The sequence below is a fragment of the Cebus imitator genome, unplaced genomic scaffold, assembly GCF_001604975.1.
Source record: "Cebus imitator isolate Cc_AM_T3 unplaced genomic scaffold, Cebus_imitator-1.0 Scaffold427, whole genome shotgun sequence".
NCBI classification, from domain to species: Eukaryota; Metazoa; Chordata; class Mammalia; order Primates; family Cebidae; genus Cebus; species Cebus imitator.
The window spans coordinates 1623754-1641500 of record NW_016107742.1 but is presented as its reverse complement, the minus strand read 5'-3'; the positions used below and the strand labels follow the sequence as shown (position 1 = coordinate 1641500).

The window sequence follows — 17747 nt, the reverse complement described above, 5'->3', positions numbered from 1 at the left end:
TTAGATGGGCTGAAGCCTTAGTCGGCTGGCCTAGGAAAGCCTGGGTTTTAGAACCGCACAGAATTGGGTCTGAATCTCATTTTCTACTTACTACCCGAGTGACCCTGGGCAGATTGCTGAACTTGCCTGAGCTGTGAGCTCATCACAATGGGACACTTCGGGGAGTGTCTGCGTTTAGTAAGTGAGGTCCTGTACGTGCTCAGTGAGCTCCGCTGCAGATGCTCAGCCTATGCTCCTATTTCATTCTGAACCCAGCATCTAGGAGATCCTTCCTCCATTATGAAGGTGCTGGCTTTACCACCAGACCAAAGTCCAGGACGCCCATTTGTGGCTCTGCATTTTCCAATTTTTCTTTCAAAATAAAACTACTGGACTGACTCAGGGCTCACACCTGCATTCCCAGCACTTTGGGAGGCAGAGACAAGAGGATGGCTTGAGTCCAGGAGTTCGAAACCAGCGTAGGCAACACAATGAGACCTCATCTCTACCAGAAAAAAATCTAAACATTATCTGGGCTTGGTGGTGCACACCTGTGGTCCTAGTTACTTGGTAGGCTGAGGTGGGAGGATTGCTTGAGCCAGGGAGGTTGAGGCATCGGTAAGCCCTGATAGCACCACTGCACTCCAGTCTGAGCAATAGGGGGAGACACTGTCTCAAAAAAAAAATGTCCTTGAGGCTAGGAAATGCCCAAGGATAGATACACACTAATTCTTTTCGTCAACTTATTTCTGCATTTTAAAGTATGAACCACTGAAACCCACTTACAATGAAAGAAACTTTTAGAAGTGTATATTTATAACCCTTCCCTCCACACCCCCAGTGGATCCTTCACTCATCAGAAAGAAATGTCATTAAACCTAAGCAAATCGATAAGCTGAATAAATTATATATTTGTGTCCAAATGACTAGGAAAAACAGGTTATGAAAAAGGCAATTTTTTCAAATAAGCATTAGAAAACCATGGGGTAACTGAACAAATGTTTTCCCAGGGTCGCAGTCTCTGGGGTAGAGTTAACTGTGTGACATGATCCCAAGCGCCTCACCAACCAAAATACCAGTCAGAGATAAGACCGTGCTAGTAATGACGCAGAAGCCCTCGCTCCTGTCTGGGATTTGGTAAGAACGTCCTGTTCTTGCCAGGACCCTCACTTGGCGCCAGCTCCCTCAAGGAGTGGGTGCTTTCTCCCCCACTGGCCTTCAGAGACCTTCAGACCCCACAAATGATGTTGGCTGCTATTGTTAAAGTCCTCGAAAACTCCTTACATGTCGAGGGACTCAGAAAGAGCTACTCTCATCGTGTTCATGAAAACAGAACCGCCATCTGCAGAGCCAGCTGTGAATTCTTGACCCAGTGTAGCCCTATTGAACAAGATTTTAGATGAAGTCCAATCCACCCAAGGATCAGACAGCATCTAAAGACAACTGAGCCCCTGATCACAGTTCCACCAACCATGGATCATATCAGGACCCAGTTGAAGCCACATAACCTGTCTCCAACCCCACTGAACTTAGACCCCAGAAGCAATGCTATAAGCCTGGGGATCAAAGAAGAGACCGTCTTTAGCTTCCAAAACCAGTCTGTAAAAGCTGAAAGATGTGTTTGCTTCTTCCAGTGCACCAACACGAATGCCAGGGATGTGGACAACAGTATATCAGACTACCCAGAAGTCTCCACTTATCTCCTATCTGGCAATTGGTGACACACACATTCTGCTGTTGCCTTCCTTTAATTCACCAAAATATTACCAGCATTAGGCAGTTGTGTGTAATTAACTTACCGAAATTCCTGTGGTTGTGATTTGTGCCCACATGCGTGTTTATGCCTTAGCACAGGCTGGCTGGGATGTCAAAAATGAGGTTAGAGGTCTGGATTTTCAAAACGTCCCTGGTGTTTTCCCAGCATGGAATGTTCATTTGCTGCCTCTCTCCAGGGTTCCTGGCTTCAGCCACAGGGCTGGTTTCCTCTCTGAAGGCATGTCTTTTGCATTCCCCTCCCTTACAAATAGTGTTCATAGCCAAGCACTTCTCAAAAAAGTTGATTCTGGAGAGCTGTAGACACGGGGCGGGGTGCATATGAGGGTTTGTCTCCATTGCCCTGAAATGAGCTGCCCAGATTTAGATTCCACATCAGAAGGAGTGTCTAACTCTAGAACTCGTGGACTGCCTTTTGCAGTAACTTCCTCATTACCACATAGTGAGAATCAAGCCAATCTGGAATATCATCTCTCTTGGACCCGCAGAGCAGTTCTGGGTGAGAGCAGAGTGCATTCGAGTTGACATGCTTGGGGCCACATCGTGGGATGGGAGAGTGGCTATGATGGCAGTGATGAGTCATGAGCTTATGGTCAGGAGTCCAGACCCTGCCCCTTGATTAGCTGTGTGACCTTTCACAGGTCACATAATCCCTCTGGGGTTTGGGTTTCACAGCCATTAAATGGGTTTAATACCCAGAAACCTGACTACCTTGAGGTGGTCGTAGGTCAGGCCCGCAGCTCCAGTCTTGGGGTGTTCTGCTTGGGTAGCCACCAAGGAAGACTACTTGAGGAGAAGGAGGCAGTGCCTTGGGGTTAGGAAGATGGTGCTCCTCCCTCACGGTAATGGGAGGGGGAGTTCTTGAGTGTCTTGGGGTATCCAGGTCAGGAGAGAAGAGGCCGTGATCCGAGCCTCAGCAGGTGGTGGTGAGTTTCAGGCTGCTGAGGCTGTGGCAGAGGGAGTGTTCCGTTCTCTGCCCCACCCCTTTGAAATACCAGGAGCAGAGCTGACACAGGCTGAAAGGGGAACTCCTAGTTGTGATGCAGCCAAGAGCCTGTCAGCTTCTGCAGGGGATTTTCCTTACCCTGAGTGTGTAGAGAGGTGATGACCACCAGCAGCTGAGAAACCATATAGCCGCCTGCACAGGTAAATGCTGATATTTGCATTGGAGACGTGGGGCGTTAACACTCTCCAAAGGAGATTTGTTCTTTTGCTTACAGCTTCTTACCCAGGCAACTGAGAGTTGAAGTTTTTGAAAAATCAAAAAAGAAATTTAACTTATTGTATGGGGTAGGGACAAAGGAAAGTCACCAAGTTTAGGAAGGGCATAGTCCAGCCTTGCTGTAAGTGGTTGACTTCTGTGCCTGACCGTAGGCTGACACTGGTGACCGGGGCCACCTGGGGCACAGCTATGAACCCAGGGAAGCAGGTAAGTGTCAGGGGAGGGTGTGTGAGAGGATACCAAGCTGGCTGTGCCCGAGAGAAAGGGGCCTGTCTAACGCACTGCAAGGAACATCACAGAATGAGGTTGTACCTTTATTTCTTCCGCAATTACATATACACTCAATGCGTTACTGTAGGGGCTGGGAGGGGATGAAAGAGCTGAGTGGCTTTCTCTAGACTTGCGGGCTGCCTCCCCAGTATCCCCAGTAGTAACTTGCTGGCCTGGCCCTTGAAGCAGGGAAGAGTGTGAAGCGCTCCTGTGCCGAAGCTTGTCCTCATTTCTTACCTCATCCTTTCTTCTGTTTCTGCTGCAGCTGAACAGGCCAGCAGGCAGCCTGCCATGGGGTCCCACTCCAAGAACCGGTTCTTCTGCTGGGCCTCTGGGCTCCTGGTATTCATCAGCCTCTTCCTCAGTGAGTGGCATGGTCCCTGGGAAGGGAGGGCAAAGGACGGCGGGGCTGGGCTCGCTGGCCCCTGACCACCAGGTGGGCTGTTCAGCTTCTGATGTCTTTGGGCAACAAAAGAGGAAAACACTCTGTTATGATTTACAAATGCAACATGTTTGGTTTGGGTCCTGAGATGGAAGGAATGGAAAGTCCTTTTGGTGGTGAGGAGGCTGGGAAACCTGAGCCAGGGCTGTCTTGGCTGCGCTGAAAGAACCGTCACCCACTGCCTGCGCCTAGGGCGGATCTCCAAGCAAATCATCACAAAGGGGAAAGCCCTTAGGAGTCTCAATCTTAAAACTGTGTTTGTAGTTTGCATTCGTGTTCATTTTAAAAGTTAAAAAGAACGTATCTTTGTGTAAAATGTGTCTACAGCAGGCGCCCTTCACAGCCCTGTGAGTTGCCTTTTCCTCCACTAGGAAATGCTGCTCAGACCCTCAGATGAAATAATGTTTATCACACCACTGTTCTAGGAAAAACCCTGGAAAGAAACAGGAGGGGCCTATCAATTCAGGAACAATTGGACAAGATGAGAAATATCATATTGTGGCATATATAGAGGCTTACAAAAACAAATGTTCTAGTTATCTGGAAGGGATGTTCAACTTCCGTGAAGTAAGATGCATAGATTCCCATCGGCAAGATTCAGGAAACTGAATACAATACAATCTTCACTTTATAAAAGAAAAGGCAGCCACCAAAATTTAAGTATTTATGCATCTACATGTTTCTAAGACTGCTAAAAATGTGGAAGGAATCAGTAGATTGCCAACATGGGCTACAGGCGGGTATAAAATTGAGGAGGACACAGAGGGAGAAAGTATAGAATAAAGAAAGTTAAGCAAAAAGTGAACTGAAAGAAAAACTGTCCTAATCTAGGCTGTATATAACATTCATTATTTTATGAACAATTACATGGTTGTATGTATACTAAAATTAAATTTTAAAATGAGGAAATAATAAGATCTAGTGCATATGAATTTTGATGGAAGCTGTTCTTGTTATAATTTTTTGGTTTTATATCCCAGACACCAATTGAACTTGCAGGGAATTCTATGAAAGCCAATGGATTAGAGAGCACTTTAACATTGGAGGTCCTGAAGGAACAATGAGCTTTGCAATAGAAAGGGGTTAGATCCCCTTTTCATCAACAGCAAAATACGGGCTTTCTCCACTTCTACAATGTTGTTTACCTGGAAATATGTCTAACGGTGTAGAGTTTTCTCTACAGGCACTGGAGTTGGAGGATTACTAAAGAAAGAAAGAGAAGGAATGAAGGAAGGGAGGGAGGGAGGAAGGGAGGGAGGGAGGGAGGGAGGGAGGGAGGTGTTCCTGTGTTAGTTTGCTGAGAATGATAGTTTCCAGCTTCATCCATGTCCCTGCAAAGGACATAAACTCATTTTTTTTATAGCTGCAGAATCTTCCGTGGTGTATATGTGCCACATTTTTTTTTTGTCCAGTCTATCATTGACAGACATTTGGGTTGGTTCCAAGTCCTTGCTATTGTGAACAGTGCTACAATACATATGTGTGCATGTGTCTTTATAGTAGAATGATTTATAATCCTTTGGGTGTATACCCAATAATAAGATTGCTGGGTCAAATGGTATTTCTGGTTCTAGATCCTTGGGGAATCGCCATACTGTCTTCCACAATCGTTGAACTAATTTACACTCCCATCAACAGTGTAAAAGCCTTCCTATTTGTCCACATTCTCTCCAGCATCTGTTGTTTCCTGACTTTTTAATGATCGCCATTCTAACTAGTGTGAGATGGTATCACACTGTGGTTTCGATTGGCATTTCAAAACCACATTTTTCAAAACCACATTCTCGCTGTTTTTTTGATGACCAGTGACGAGCTTTTTTTTCATGTTCGTGGGCAACATAAATGTCTTCTTTTGAGAAGTGTCTGTTCATATCCTTCACCAACTTTTTGATGGAATTGTTTTTTTCTTGTAAATTTGTTTAAGTTCTTTGTAGATTCTGGATCTTAACTCTTTTCCAGATGGGTAAATTGCAAAAATTTTCTCCTATTCTGTAGGTTGTCTGTTCACTCTGATCTCTGATGATTATATCTTTTGCTATACAGAAGTTCTTTGGTTGAATTAGATCAGATTTGTCAATTTTGGCTTTTGTTGCCATTTCTTTTGGTGTTTTAATCATAAAGTCTTTGCTTGTGCCTAAGTCCTGAATTTTATGGCCTAGGTTTTCTTCTGGGGTTTTATGGTTTTAGGTCTTACATTTGAGTCTTTAATCCATCTTGAGTTAATTTTTGTATAAGGTGTAAGGAAGGGGTCCAGTCTCAGTTTTCTGCATATGACTAGCCAGTTTTCCTAACACCGTTATTGAATAGGAAATCCTTTTCCCATTGCTTGTTTTTCTCAGGTTTGTTGAAGATCAGATGGTTGTAGATGTATGGTGTCATTTAAAGTAGTCTTTAATTCTGTGAAAAAAAAATCAATTGTAGCTTGATGAGGATAGCGTTGAATCTATAAATTACTTTGGACAGTATGGCCATTTTCACAATATTGATTCTTTCTATCCATGAGAATGGAATGTTTTTCTATTTGTTTGTGTACTCTCTTATTTCCTTGAGCAGTGGTTTGTAGTTCTCCTTGAAAAGTCCTTCACATCCCTTGTGAGTTGTATTCTTAGGTGTTTTATTCTCTTTATAGCAGTTGTGAATGGGAGCTCACTCATGATTTGGCTCTCTGTCTATTACTGGTGTATAGGAATGCTTGTGATTTTTGCACTTTAATTATGTATGCTGAGACTTTGCTGAAGTTTATCAGCTTAAAGATTTTTGGGCTGAAACAATGGGGTTTTCTAAATATACAACCATGTCATCTGCAAACAGAGACTGTTTGACTTCCTCTCTTCCTATCTGAATACCCTTTATTTCTTTTTCTTGCCTGATTGCTCTGGCTAGAACCTCCAATACTATCTTGAATAGGAATGGTGAGAGAGGACACTTTTGTCTTGTTCTGATTTTCAAAGGGAATGCTTCTAGCTTATGCTAATTCAGTATGATATTAGCTGTGGGTTTGTCATAAATAGCTCTTATTATTTTGAAATACATTCCATCAATACTTAGTTTATTGAGAGTTTTTAGCATGAAGGGGTGTTGAATTTTATTGAAGGCCTTTTCTGCATCTATTGGGATAACCATGTGTTTTTTGTCATTGGTTCTGTTTGTGTGATAGATTACGTTTATTGATTTGCATATGTTGGATCACCCTTGTCTCCCGGGGATAAAGCTGACTTCATTGTGGTGGATAAGCTTTTGGATGTGTTGCTGTATTTGGTTTGCCAATATTTTATTGAGGATTTTCTCATTGACGTTCATCAGGGATATTGGTCTAAAATTTTATTTTATTTTTGTTATGTCTCTGCCAAGTTTTGGTATCAGAATGATGCTGGCCTCATAAAATGAGTTAGGGAGGAGTCCCTCTTTTTCTATTATTTGGTATAGTTTTGGAAAGAATGGTACCAACTCCTCTCTGTACCTCTGTAGAATTCAGCTGTGAATCTGTCTGATCCTGGGCTTTTTATTATTATTATCATTATTATTTTGGTTGGTAGACTATTAATTACTGCCTCCATTTCAGATCTTGTTATTGGTCTATTCAGGAATTCGACTTCTTACTGATTTAGTCTTGGGAGGGTGTATGTGTCCAGGAATTTATCTATTTATTCTAGATTTCTAGTTTATTTGCATAGAGGTGTTTCTAGTATTCTCTGATGGCAGTTTGTACTTCTGTGGGCTCAAAGGTGATATCCTCTTTATCATTTTTATTGTGTCTATTTGATTCTTTTTTCTTTTATTCTTTATTAGTCTGGCTAGTGGTCTATCTATTTTGTTAACCTTTTCAAAGAACCACCTCCTGTATTCACTGATTTTTTTGAAATTTTTTTTTTTTTGGCGTATCTATCTCCTTCCGTTCTGCTTTGATGTTAGTTATTTCTTTTCTTCCACTAACTTTTGAATTTGTTTGCTCTTGCTTCTCTAGTTCTTTTAACTGTGATGTTAGGGTGTTGATTTTTGATCTTTTCTGCTCTCTCCTGTGGGCATTTATTGCTATAAATTTCCCTCTAAACACTGCTTTAGCTGTGTCCCAGAGTTTCTGGTACATTGTGTCTTTGTTCTCACTGGTTTCAAAAGACATATTTATTTCTGCCTTAATTTTGTTCTTTATCCAGTAGTCATTCAGGAGCAGGTTGTTCATTTTCCATGTAGTTGTGCAGCTTTGAGTGAGTTTCTTAATCCTGAGTTCTAATTTGATTGAACTGTGATCTGAGAGACTGTTTGTTTCAATTTCTGTTCTTTTGCATTTGCTGAGGAGTGTTTTATTTCCAATTATGTTGTCAATTTTAGAATAAGTTTGATGAGGTAATGAGAAGAATGTATATTCTGTTGATTTGGGGTGGAGAGCTCTGTAGATGTCTGTCAGGACCGCTTGGTCCAGAGCTGAGTTCAAATCCTGAATATCCTTGTTAATTTTCTGTATCATTGATCTGTCTAATATTGACAGTGGGGTGTTATAGTCTCCCACTATTATTGTGTGGGAGTCTAAGTCTCTTTGTAGGTCTATAAGAATCTGCTTTATGAATCTGGATGTTCTTGTATTGGGTGCATATCTATTTAGTATAGTTAGCTCTTCTTGTTGCATTGATCTTGTTACCATTATGTAATGCCCTTCTTTGTCTCTTTTGATCTTCATTGGTTTAAAGTGTGTTTTATCAGAGACTAGGATTGCAACTCTTCCTTTTTTTTTTTTTTCCTTTCCATTTGCTTGGTAAATCTTCCTCCATCCTTTTATTTTGAACCTATGTGTGTCTTTGCACATGAGATGTGTCTCCAAATACAGCACACCAATGGGTCTTGACTCTTTATCCAATTTGCCAGTCTATGTCTTTTAATTGGGCCATTTATTTCAGGTTAATATTGTTATGTGTTAATTTGATCCTGTCATTATGATGCTAGCTGGTTATTTTGCCCATTAGTTCATGCAGTTTCTTCACAATGTTGATGGTCTTTACAGTTTGGTATGTTTTTGGAGTGGCTGGTACTGGTTTTTCCTTTCCCTATTTAGTGCCTCCTTCAGGAGCTCTTGTAAGGCAGGCCGGGTGGTGACAAAATCTCTCAGCTTTTGCTTGTCTGTAAAGGATTTTATTTTTCCTTCACTTTTGAAGCTTAATTTGCCAGGATATGCTATTCTGGGTTGAAAACTCTTTCCTTTAATAATGTTAAATATTGGCCCCCACTCTCTTCTGCCTTGTAGGGTTTCTGCAGAGAGATCCACTATTAGTCTGATGGGCTTCCCTTTGTGGTTAACCCAACCTTCCTCTCTAGCTGCCCTTAACATTTTTTCCTTCATTTCAACCTTGGTGAATCTGACGATTATGTGTCTTGAGGTTGTTCTTCTCAAGGAGTATTTTTATGGTGTTCTCTGTATTTCCTGAATTTGAATGTTGGCCTGTCTTGCTTGGTTGGGGAAGTTCTTCTGCATAATATCCTGAAGAGTGTTTTCCAACTTGGTTCCATTCTCCCCGTCACTTTCAAGTACACCAATCAAACACAGGTTTGGTCTTTTCACATAGACCCATATTACATGGATGCTTTGTTCATTTCTTTTCACTCCTTTTGTCTAATCTTGTCTTCATGCTTTATTTCATTAAGTTGATCTCCAGTCTCTAATATCCTTTCTTCTGCTTGATCAATTCAGCCATTGATACTTATAAATGCTTCACGAAGTTCTCGTGTTGTGTTTTTCAGCTCCATCAGGTCATTATATTCTTCTCTAAATGCTATTCTAGTCACCAATTCCTCTAACCTTTTCTCCAGGCTCTTAGCTTCCACACATTGGATTAGAACATGCTCCTTTAGCTTGGAGGAATTTATTATTACCCACCTTCTGAAAGCCATTTCTGTCAATTTGTCAAACTCATTCTCCATCCAGTTTTGTTCTCTTGCTGGTGAGGAGTTATGATCACTTGGAGGAGAAGAGGCATTCTGGTTCTTGGAATTTTCAGACTTTTTGTGCTGTTTTTTCTTTATTTTTGTGGATTTATCTACCTTTCATCTTTTATGTTGGTGACCTTCAGATGGAGATTCTGTATGGATGTCCTTTTTCTTGAGGTTGATGCTATCTTTTTCTGTTTGTTAGTTTTTCTTCTTATAGTCAGGCCCCTCTGCTGCAGGCCTGATGGAGTTTGCTGGAGATTCTCTTTGCCTGGGTCTCACCAATGGAGGTTGCAGAACAGTAACAGCAAAGATTGTTTCCTGTTCCTTTCTCTGTAAGCTTCATCTCAGAGGGACACCCACCATATGCCAGCTGGAGTTCTCCTGTATGAGGTGTCCGTCAACCCCTGCTGCGAGGTTTCTCCCAGCCAGGAGGCATGGTGGTCAGGGACCAACTTGAGGAGACAATCTGTCCCTTAGCAGAGCTCAAGCACTGTGCTGGGAGATCCACTGCTCTCTTCAGAGGTGGCAGGCAGGAACATTTAAGTCTGCTCAAGCTGTGCCCATAGCTGCCCATTCCTTCAAGTGCTGTGCCCCAGGGAGATTGGCATTTTATCTAAAAGCCTCTGACTGGAGCTGCTGTCTTTCTTTCAGAGATGCCCAGCCCAAAGAGGAGGAATCTAGAGAGGCAGTCTGGCTATAGCAGCTTGTCAAGCTGCAGTGGGATCTGCCTAGTTTGAACTTTCCAGTGGCTTTGTTTACACAGTGAGGAAAAAAACATCTACTCAAGCTTCAGTAATGGCAGGCACCACTCCCCACACCAAGCTTGAGTGTCTCTTGTCAACTTCAGATTGCTGTGCTAGCAGCAAGAATTTCAAGCCAGTGGATCTTAGCTTGCTGGGCTCTGTGGAGGTGGGATCCTCCGAGCTAGATCACTTGGCTCCCTGGCTCTAGTCCCCTTTCCAGGAGAGTGAACCATTCTGTCTTGCTGATGTTCCAGGTGCCACTGGGATATGAAAAAAAACTCCTGCAGCTAGCTCAGTGTCTGCCCAAATGGGTGCCCAGTTTTGTGCTTGAAACCCAGGGCTCTGGTGGCATAGGAACCCAAGGGAATCTCCTGGTCTGCAGGTTGCGACAACGATGGGAAAAGCATAGTATCTGGGCCGGAAACACCATCCCGCATAGCAGGGTCCCTCATGGCTTCCCTTGGCTAGGGGAGGGAGTTCCCCGAACCCTTGTGCTTGCAGATCACCCTCCAAGGGCTGCAATAATTGTCTAACCACTCTCCGTGAGATGAGCTGGGTGCCTCAGTTAGAAATGCAGAAATCACCCGCCTTCTGCATTGATCTCACTGGGAGCTGCAGACCAGAGCTGTTCCTATTCGGCCATCTTCCTCCCTGTCTCTCTTGCTCTTGCTCTGACCATGAAATATGCTGGCTCTCCTTTGCCTTCCACCATGACTGTGAGCTTCCTGAGGCCCCCACCAGGAGCAGATGCTGGCTCTACACTTCTGTACAGCCTGCAGAACTGTGAGCCAATTAGATATCTTTCCTTTATAAATTACCTAGCATTAGGTATTTCTTTATAGCTATGCAAAAATGGACTGACAAACCCATTAACCGGCTAATGTGGATCTTAAAGGCCTGTGTACCTGGTGCTAAGGGGTGCTGAGCCTCGGGTGGGGCCTAGTCCCTTGAGGGAGCTGAAGGGAGGGGGTGAGGCCTAGCCCAAAGGAGGGGCCTGGTGAACTGAGCTAGTGTATAACTGGAAACAAATATTTGAAATGCTTCCACATCTAAGGATTGGCATGAGCTATTTGCTTTCAGTGAGAGCCAGGGATGGGTATAAAGACAGCAGAATGCTGCAGGCTTGAAATGGGGAGGAATTTACTCATTAGAGAGAACACTGGGTACCCTGCCACCCAGCAACAAACCCAGATGGACCTGGTCCAGATTGGTCCCACCCTGGTCCCCAGGAAGGACAGAGGTCTCTGGGTTCATTGTGGCTGTTCCTAGTGGGCAAAAAAGGGCTCAGAGGGAGGCGGAGCCGAGGCAGTTGTGCCCACTGGTCAGGGCTCTGTGGGAGAAGGCAACTGAGGGAGACTAATCAGGGACCTCATGGGCATTGCATAGGGAGGTGTTTTCTTGGTGGCGGAGACACAGTGCCACCAAACAGTCCATTTGCTCCGCCACACTTTCTGCCCGTGGCAGTTAGCAGGGTCTCCTGACTAGTTCTGTCCAGAAAATATGGGCAGAAATTACACCACTTCTGCAGTGCAGTGAACACCCCACAGGTGCCTGTCTGGTCTCCTTTCCCTGCCATGGGGGCTGAGGAGGCTGTGGGTTCCATATGGAGCTCCTACAAGGTGTGGAGCCCTCACCTATGAGTGACATGACCCTTCCTCCACTATCCCTTGTGGGACATGTAGTGTGAGTAATATACAAACGTCTCTTGTTCTTAGGCTCTGACTTTTTGTTTGTTGCCACAAGACAACCTGTCTAATTCACTTCCCATCCTATCCTGCCCCATCCTATACTGCCTAGTTCCCCTCCTAGAATAAAAGGCAATGGAAAGCAACCTTCATTTTTGCCTTAGTTATGTATTGCTGTGTGAGCTGTTACCCTAGAACTCAGGGCCTTAACAAAATAAGAGGCACTGTCTCACAGTTTATGGAGATCAGAATCCAGGTGTGGTTCAGCTAGGTCCTGTGGCTTAGGTACACAAAGACTGGAATGAAGGTGTTGGCTGAGGCTGCCCCCAGCTCCCTGCCATGTGGGCCTCTCCACAGAGCAGCTCACAACACGGTAGCTGGCTTCATCAGCCTGAGCAGGAGAGAGTGATGGAGACAGAGGGTGTGAGCCAGACAGAAGGGACACTCCATCACTTTTGCTGCGTTTGCAAGTAATCAGTGCAGCCCATACTCCAGGGAGGGCATCACACAGGGTTGTGCACACAGTGGGGAGACATCCTTGGGAGCCACGTTAGAAGCTGCCTCCTGCAGTTATGCACTTAGCATATGTCAGAAAATGTGCTAGGTGCTTTTGATCTAGAATCTCATTTGATCCTTACTGTCCTTATGGGGCAGGTAAGAAAACTGAAGATTGGGGGGTTCAGGACCCTGTTCAAGATCACACTCCACTAGAACCAGAACTTGAGCCAGAATTGCTTCATATTTCTTATACTAGGCAGCCCTCCCAGAATCAAGGAAGGATTTGGATGGATTTCTGTCACTCTGAACCAAAGGTCTGTGTTTCTCTCATTTGTTCTTGATGAGAAAATACTCATGTTTCCTGTCTCTGTGCCCTAGGTGTCTGCAGCACTGAAGCCTACACTTCTGAAGCACATGATTCTGCCTTGGAGGTTTATAGAAAACCCATTCATCTGAAGGTGATCCGAGGCGGCTCTGTCTTGTTTAATGTGATCGAGAAGCTCAGAGTAGTTGTAGGAGCCGAGCTGCAGGAGGTTTCATGGGCTTTGGGCACTCTGTTAAATTACACACAGGTGCTGCAAGTCCGTAAGGGAGCTGACTCTCCAATCTGGTTGAGCCTCCAGGAGAAGTTCAAGCAGAGGGTCCATGTGCCCAGTGTGTGGTCTCTGAGGATTGAGAACCTGGCCCCTGAAGACAGTGGGCAGTACATGGCCATGATCCGCTCAACTCGGGGAAAAACGCTTGGCCAGGTTTTCTACCTCTCTGTCTATGGTGAGTGACACCCCCCCCAATCCTCTGGCTTCTCTGGGTTTTTTGTCCCTAGAGTGTCACATAGGCCCCATGCAGGGTTCCATTCAGACACCAGCCTTCAGAGTCAATTTTCTCCACCAAAAATAAGGCACATGAGGTCTCCAGAGATAGCAGAGCTGAGATTCACATCAGGGAATGAAACTCTTTTAGTGTTTTGGGGGAGGAAATGGAAATTTGGGAAAATAGCAATTTTTCCAGTAACATTAATCGTCCTACATATGATTATTGTTACTTAATTTGTATAGTGGTTTTTTATCACTGATGTAACAAATTGCCAAAAATTATTGGCTGAAAGCAAGAAAAATGTATTATCTCACTGTGCTGTAGGCCAGAGGTCTGACACAGTCTCCGTGAGCTAAATGAGGTGGTGGCACGGCTGCGTTCTTTCTGGGAACTCCAGAAAAGAACTTGTTATTTTACCTTTTTCACCTGCTAGTGGCTATTGGCATTCCATACATGTGAGATTCCACTCACTTGTCCCCTTCTTCTCCAGAGCCTGTGCCTCATCCTGGAATCCTGGCCAAGTTACTCTCTATCACATCAGGCTTGTGTAACATAACCCTGCAGTGCAGGGCTCCAGGGGCCACCGAGGACCTGAAAGTGACCTGGGTGAGCAAGGGCCTCCTCAGAGAGCTGGAGGAGGGCAAAGCACCAGGACCAGCCCTGAACCCCTGGACCCTGGCTGTGAGTCTGCCCCTGCGCCAGTGCAACACCCACCTCACCTGTGTGGTCAGCAACCAGGTGGATAAGAAAGCTGCAATCTTAGATGTCAGGAAAGTGTGTGTCCAAGGTGAGTGGTGAGTGTAGCCTGCAGGAGAGGAGCTGCCGAGCTCAGCTAGCACTAGGGTCTGAGGGTTCTGGGCTCTCTTCTCCTCCATGTGCGTTAGCACCACCTTCCACCTGCTCACCACACACCGCAGTGTGGGAGTCACCTCCACCTTAGTTCTACCTTTAAACATCCCTCCCATCCATACCTTCCTCGCTGCACCCCCACCATGTTCCTGCCGATGCAGACAGCAACCTTCCGGGAGCTCTCCCAACCCATCCATCCTCCACTGAACATCCAGAGTGGGCTTTGGGGCAAGGGAGTCAAATTAGGTTGTTTCCTGTGTCATCTGTGGGATCTGGCCTCCAGTTACTTCCCCATGGAATTCAGGGCTCAGATGCTCCTCTGCCCATGTGTCTGGCCTCACCTATGCGCTTCACACCAAACTACTTGCTTTTATTTCCCCAAATATGTCCTGCTTTTTGTAAGCTTCTGGGCTTCTGATCGTCAGCCCTCCCACACCCAATGGCTGACATTTCCTCTTTTATTCCTTTCCAAGTATTCCTCTAAGCTATGACCGGCTTTGTGGGCACAAGACAGATGCCGTCACACAGGGTCCCACACTTCACAGGATTCCACAATTGGTTAAAACTCTGCCATTTCTTCCTTGAAGGTTTTAGTTTTTAATCAAGGGAATTTAAATTTGCATTGCACAGTGCCCTAAAAATGATGGATCTGGTTCTGCCTTCAGGCCCCATCTCTTTAGGGAGCTGTCCATGGCACCCAACACTGAGCAGTAATGGGGTGTTTATGCCACTGTCTGCCCTGTAGACTGCAACACCTTGATATTTTGCTTTGAACCCTGTGCCAAGCACAGCTTCTACCAATGTCTGCTCACACTCAGTGTTCACTGAACGAATGAATGACCTGATACCCTATGTGCAGCCTGGTCCTCTCCAATCCTTCCTCCAGGAGCTGCTGGGGGACCTGACGTATCAGCATCACTTTAAATGAGCTGCCACCTCCTCCACTGACCCCCATCCTGGAGTGTTCAGCATTTAGCATGACCACAAGGCCCTCTGGGCACAGACTCCTGCCTCCCTCTGACTCTCCTTGCCACAGCTTCTCCCCACCCTGCCCCTCTTCTGCTGCAGTGGGGTGCCAGTAACTCCCAGCGCTGGTGTCTTGACACTCGTTTCCTGACCTTCATGCTCCTATTTCCTGGAATGCCCCACCCTAAATATATGATAATCTCATGCTCCCCCTCAAACCTCGGTTTAGCCAGAACCTCCTCTGGGAGGCCCTCCCTGAAGACCTCGTACAAGGTGGAAACCTCTGTTGCAGCTGCGATCCCTCTGTCTGGCAGTTGGTATTTTCTGTCTTCCCTCCTGTGTCCTGGGCTGCTGTGGACATCGTCTTGTGCATCTCAGCATCCCTGGCATCAAGCAGCGGCTCCTAACCTGTTGAATGAATGGACCTGCCATGCTCCTCTGCAGCTTCTGCACCAGGCCCCTTTCCACTTCTCCCCCTGCTTTCTCCCTGTTTCCTCTTGGCAATGGGTGTGTCAAGTTATGTCCTGCCTTAATGTTTTCTACTCTCCCCATGTGACAGAAACAGATCCACACAAACAGGACACGGTTAGACTGCTGCCAGGCCTTCTAGGGGATGTTGCGGGTGTGGTGTTGGTCCTGGGAACTGGGCTGTATCTTTTGAAGACATGTAGGAAGAAAAAGAAGATGAAGATAAGAAGAGGCAAGTTGCATTTCTCCTTCCAAATCCAGACACTTCCCCTCCCTCACTGGAACCTCAGCTTCCTTTCTCCTGAATTTTTCTCCCAGGGAGTGGACTCTGCAAAGGGATGATGGGCATGGTCTTGGCCTCAGGGTTCAAGGCAGTGGGGAGAGATACATATTTCTAAGGCACAGATTCAAGCTTTGATTTCCTCAGGTGGAGAACTGCAGGAGAACCATGTGTTCGATGATGATGTCAACCACTATGAAGATCTCAGGCTGCCAGTGTCTCAGAAGGACAAGGACAAGGTGAGTGCCAGGGCAAGGGCCACCCTGGGAAGTCCCAGGTCTCTCTGCCCAGCCTTGGGCTTCCAGTTCCAGGACCTGCCATTTCTGACCCCACCGCCTATTTATCTATGTCTGGACAATCACCAGCATTTACTAAGAAAATTTACACTTTAGAGGAATTCACAAGCAGTGCATGGCAGTGGGTACTGGCTCTGTGGGTCCCTGCAGATTCATTCTATCCCTCAGCTGACCCAGCCACCCTCTGTCTTGTATTCCAGGGCATTGGTGAACAATATCTGGAAAAAGAGGAGCCGCTCACTGCTATCTACAGTGAGGTTCATTATCATTGCCCAGGCAGGGCCATTAAGATCATTCAACTGGAGGAAGCAAAAGGATCTGGCACTCCCAGGATATCTACACTCTGAGCCTGAAGCCTGCAGACCCCTGCCTTTCTTAGTGCTGGTCCGGTTTCAGCTGCCCCTTGTCTGTGTACTCTGATCTCATAGCCACAGTTCTATGGTGTACCCATGACCTGTTCACATTCTGAGACACCTCCCCAAGATGCACTTACACTTGGGCAAAGATTCTTTCCCTATCATTGATGTGGCTCCTGACCCCTCTCCTCCAGAAGCCTTCCCAAGGGGACCCTGTCTGACTGAGCAGGTGGAAAATCCCCGCCACCTCTGCCGTGTCACCGGTATGTGTGTTTCTGAGGACATAAGCCGTTCCAGACATGGGAACGGTGCAGAGGTGTTGACTGTGCTGCAGAGGAGGGGGTAGGACCTGGCTTCTGGATGCTGAGTTGGAGGACAGCGTGGGTGGGTAGGAGCCCACAAAGGAGCAGGCCACGGCTTTCTTTGCAGAGTTTGTATAGGGATCCCTTGGGGGCATCAGGCAGTTTGTGTGTACATGAATGTCGGGGCAGGTGTCTAGTGCACATTATACAACTGAACCAAAGCTACCTTTCTTTTCTCCTGTGCTAATCTGAACCTAATCTTCAGTCTTAGCCTGTGGATCCAAACTCAACTTCCTGTAGAGCAGAAAGAGAAATTTGTGTCATCTCAAAATCTTCCTAGCCTCTGTGTCTCAGAGAATGACCCTAAGAGGCCACAGTTTGGGGTTGTCTTAGGAAAACAGCTTCAGCTCTTTCCTTGGCGTAGGATAGAGCGCTTAGCTATAAGGACAGAGGTGTGGTACTCTTCCACACCCCCTTGGTGAGGACTACTTGGGCTCTGATGGGTGAAGCTGTTGAGAAGGTCTGACGCAGCCCTCTCCAGCCGCTTCTTATTCTGACCCTCAGTGCCCCAGTAGCTATGCTGGCTCCAAACCTAGGTCATCCACTTCTTTGCTCACTTGCATCCCTCTGCCCGAAATGAAATTTCCCTCTCCCTGTTTCTCACCCTCACTCCCACCTGCTGAAATACTGCTGCGCTACTCAAAGCCCTTCCCAAGATGCTTGTTCCATGGAGCTCTCTGGATCTCAAAGGTTTAAACATGACCTCCCCCCACATCTGACTTTTCTGAACACCTTGGACACTATGTACAGTCCCTGCCACAGTTTGTCCTGGGATGATCATGAATCTTCCTGCAGAACTAACCTGGGCTCTCTCAGGAGGATATGG

The 17747-nt window shown here is 45.8% G+C and overlaps 1 protein-coding gene across 2 annotated transcripts; it reads left to right on the top strand.

Annotated features, from left to right (window-relative positions):
• Positions 1-2754: 2754 nt before the first annotated feature.
• LOC108290267 (SLAM family member 5-like) lies at positions 2755-16869 on the top strand. 2 transcript variants are annotated; one of them, XM_017510067.2, is made up of 7 exons: positions 2755-2898; positions 3510-3608; positions 12910-13302; positions 13835-14131; positions 15719-15859; positions 16055-16146; positions 16404-16869. In XM_017510067.2, the coding sequence occupies exons 2-7, from the start codon at positions 3536-3538 to the stop codon at positions 16548-16550; spliced, it is 1143 nt and encodes a 380-aa protein (XP_017365556.1). In that variant the 5' UTR covers positions 2755-2898; positions 3510-3535; the 3' UTR covers positions 16551-16869. The 2 variants fall into 2 exon arrangements, with proteins under 2 accessions (XP_017365556.1, XP_037587819.1); XM_037731891.1 differs by lacking the exon at positions 2755-2898 and adding an exon at positions 3098-3181.
• The last annotated feature ends 878 nt before the right edge of the window (positions 16870-17747 follow it).

What these genes read in the sequence shown, in the direction of transcription:
- LOC108290267 (XM_017510067.2), top strand. Translation starts at nt 3,536, where the DNA reads ATGGGGTCCCACTCCAAGAACCGGTTCTTCTGCTGGGCCTCTGGGCTC. An exon ending in ATTCATCAGCCTCTTCCTCA is followed by an intron (nt 3,609 to 12,909) that starts GTGAGTGGCATG and finishes TCTGTGCCCTAG; the next exon opens with GTGTCTGCAGCACTGAAGCC. An exon ending in CTCAGAAGGACAAGGACAAG is followed by an intron (nt 16,147 to 16,403) that starts GTGAGTGCCAGG and finishes CTTGTATTCCAG; the next exon opens with GGCATTGGTGAACAATATCT.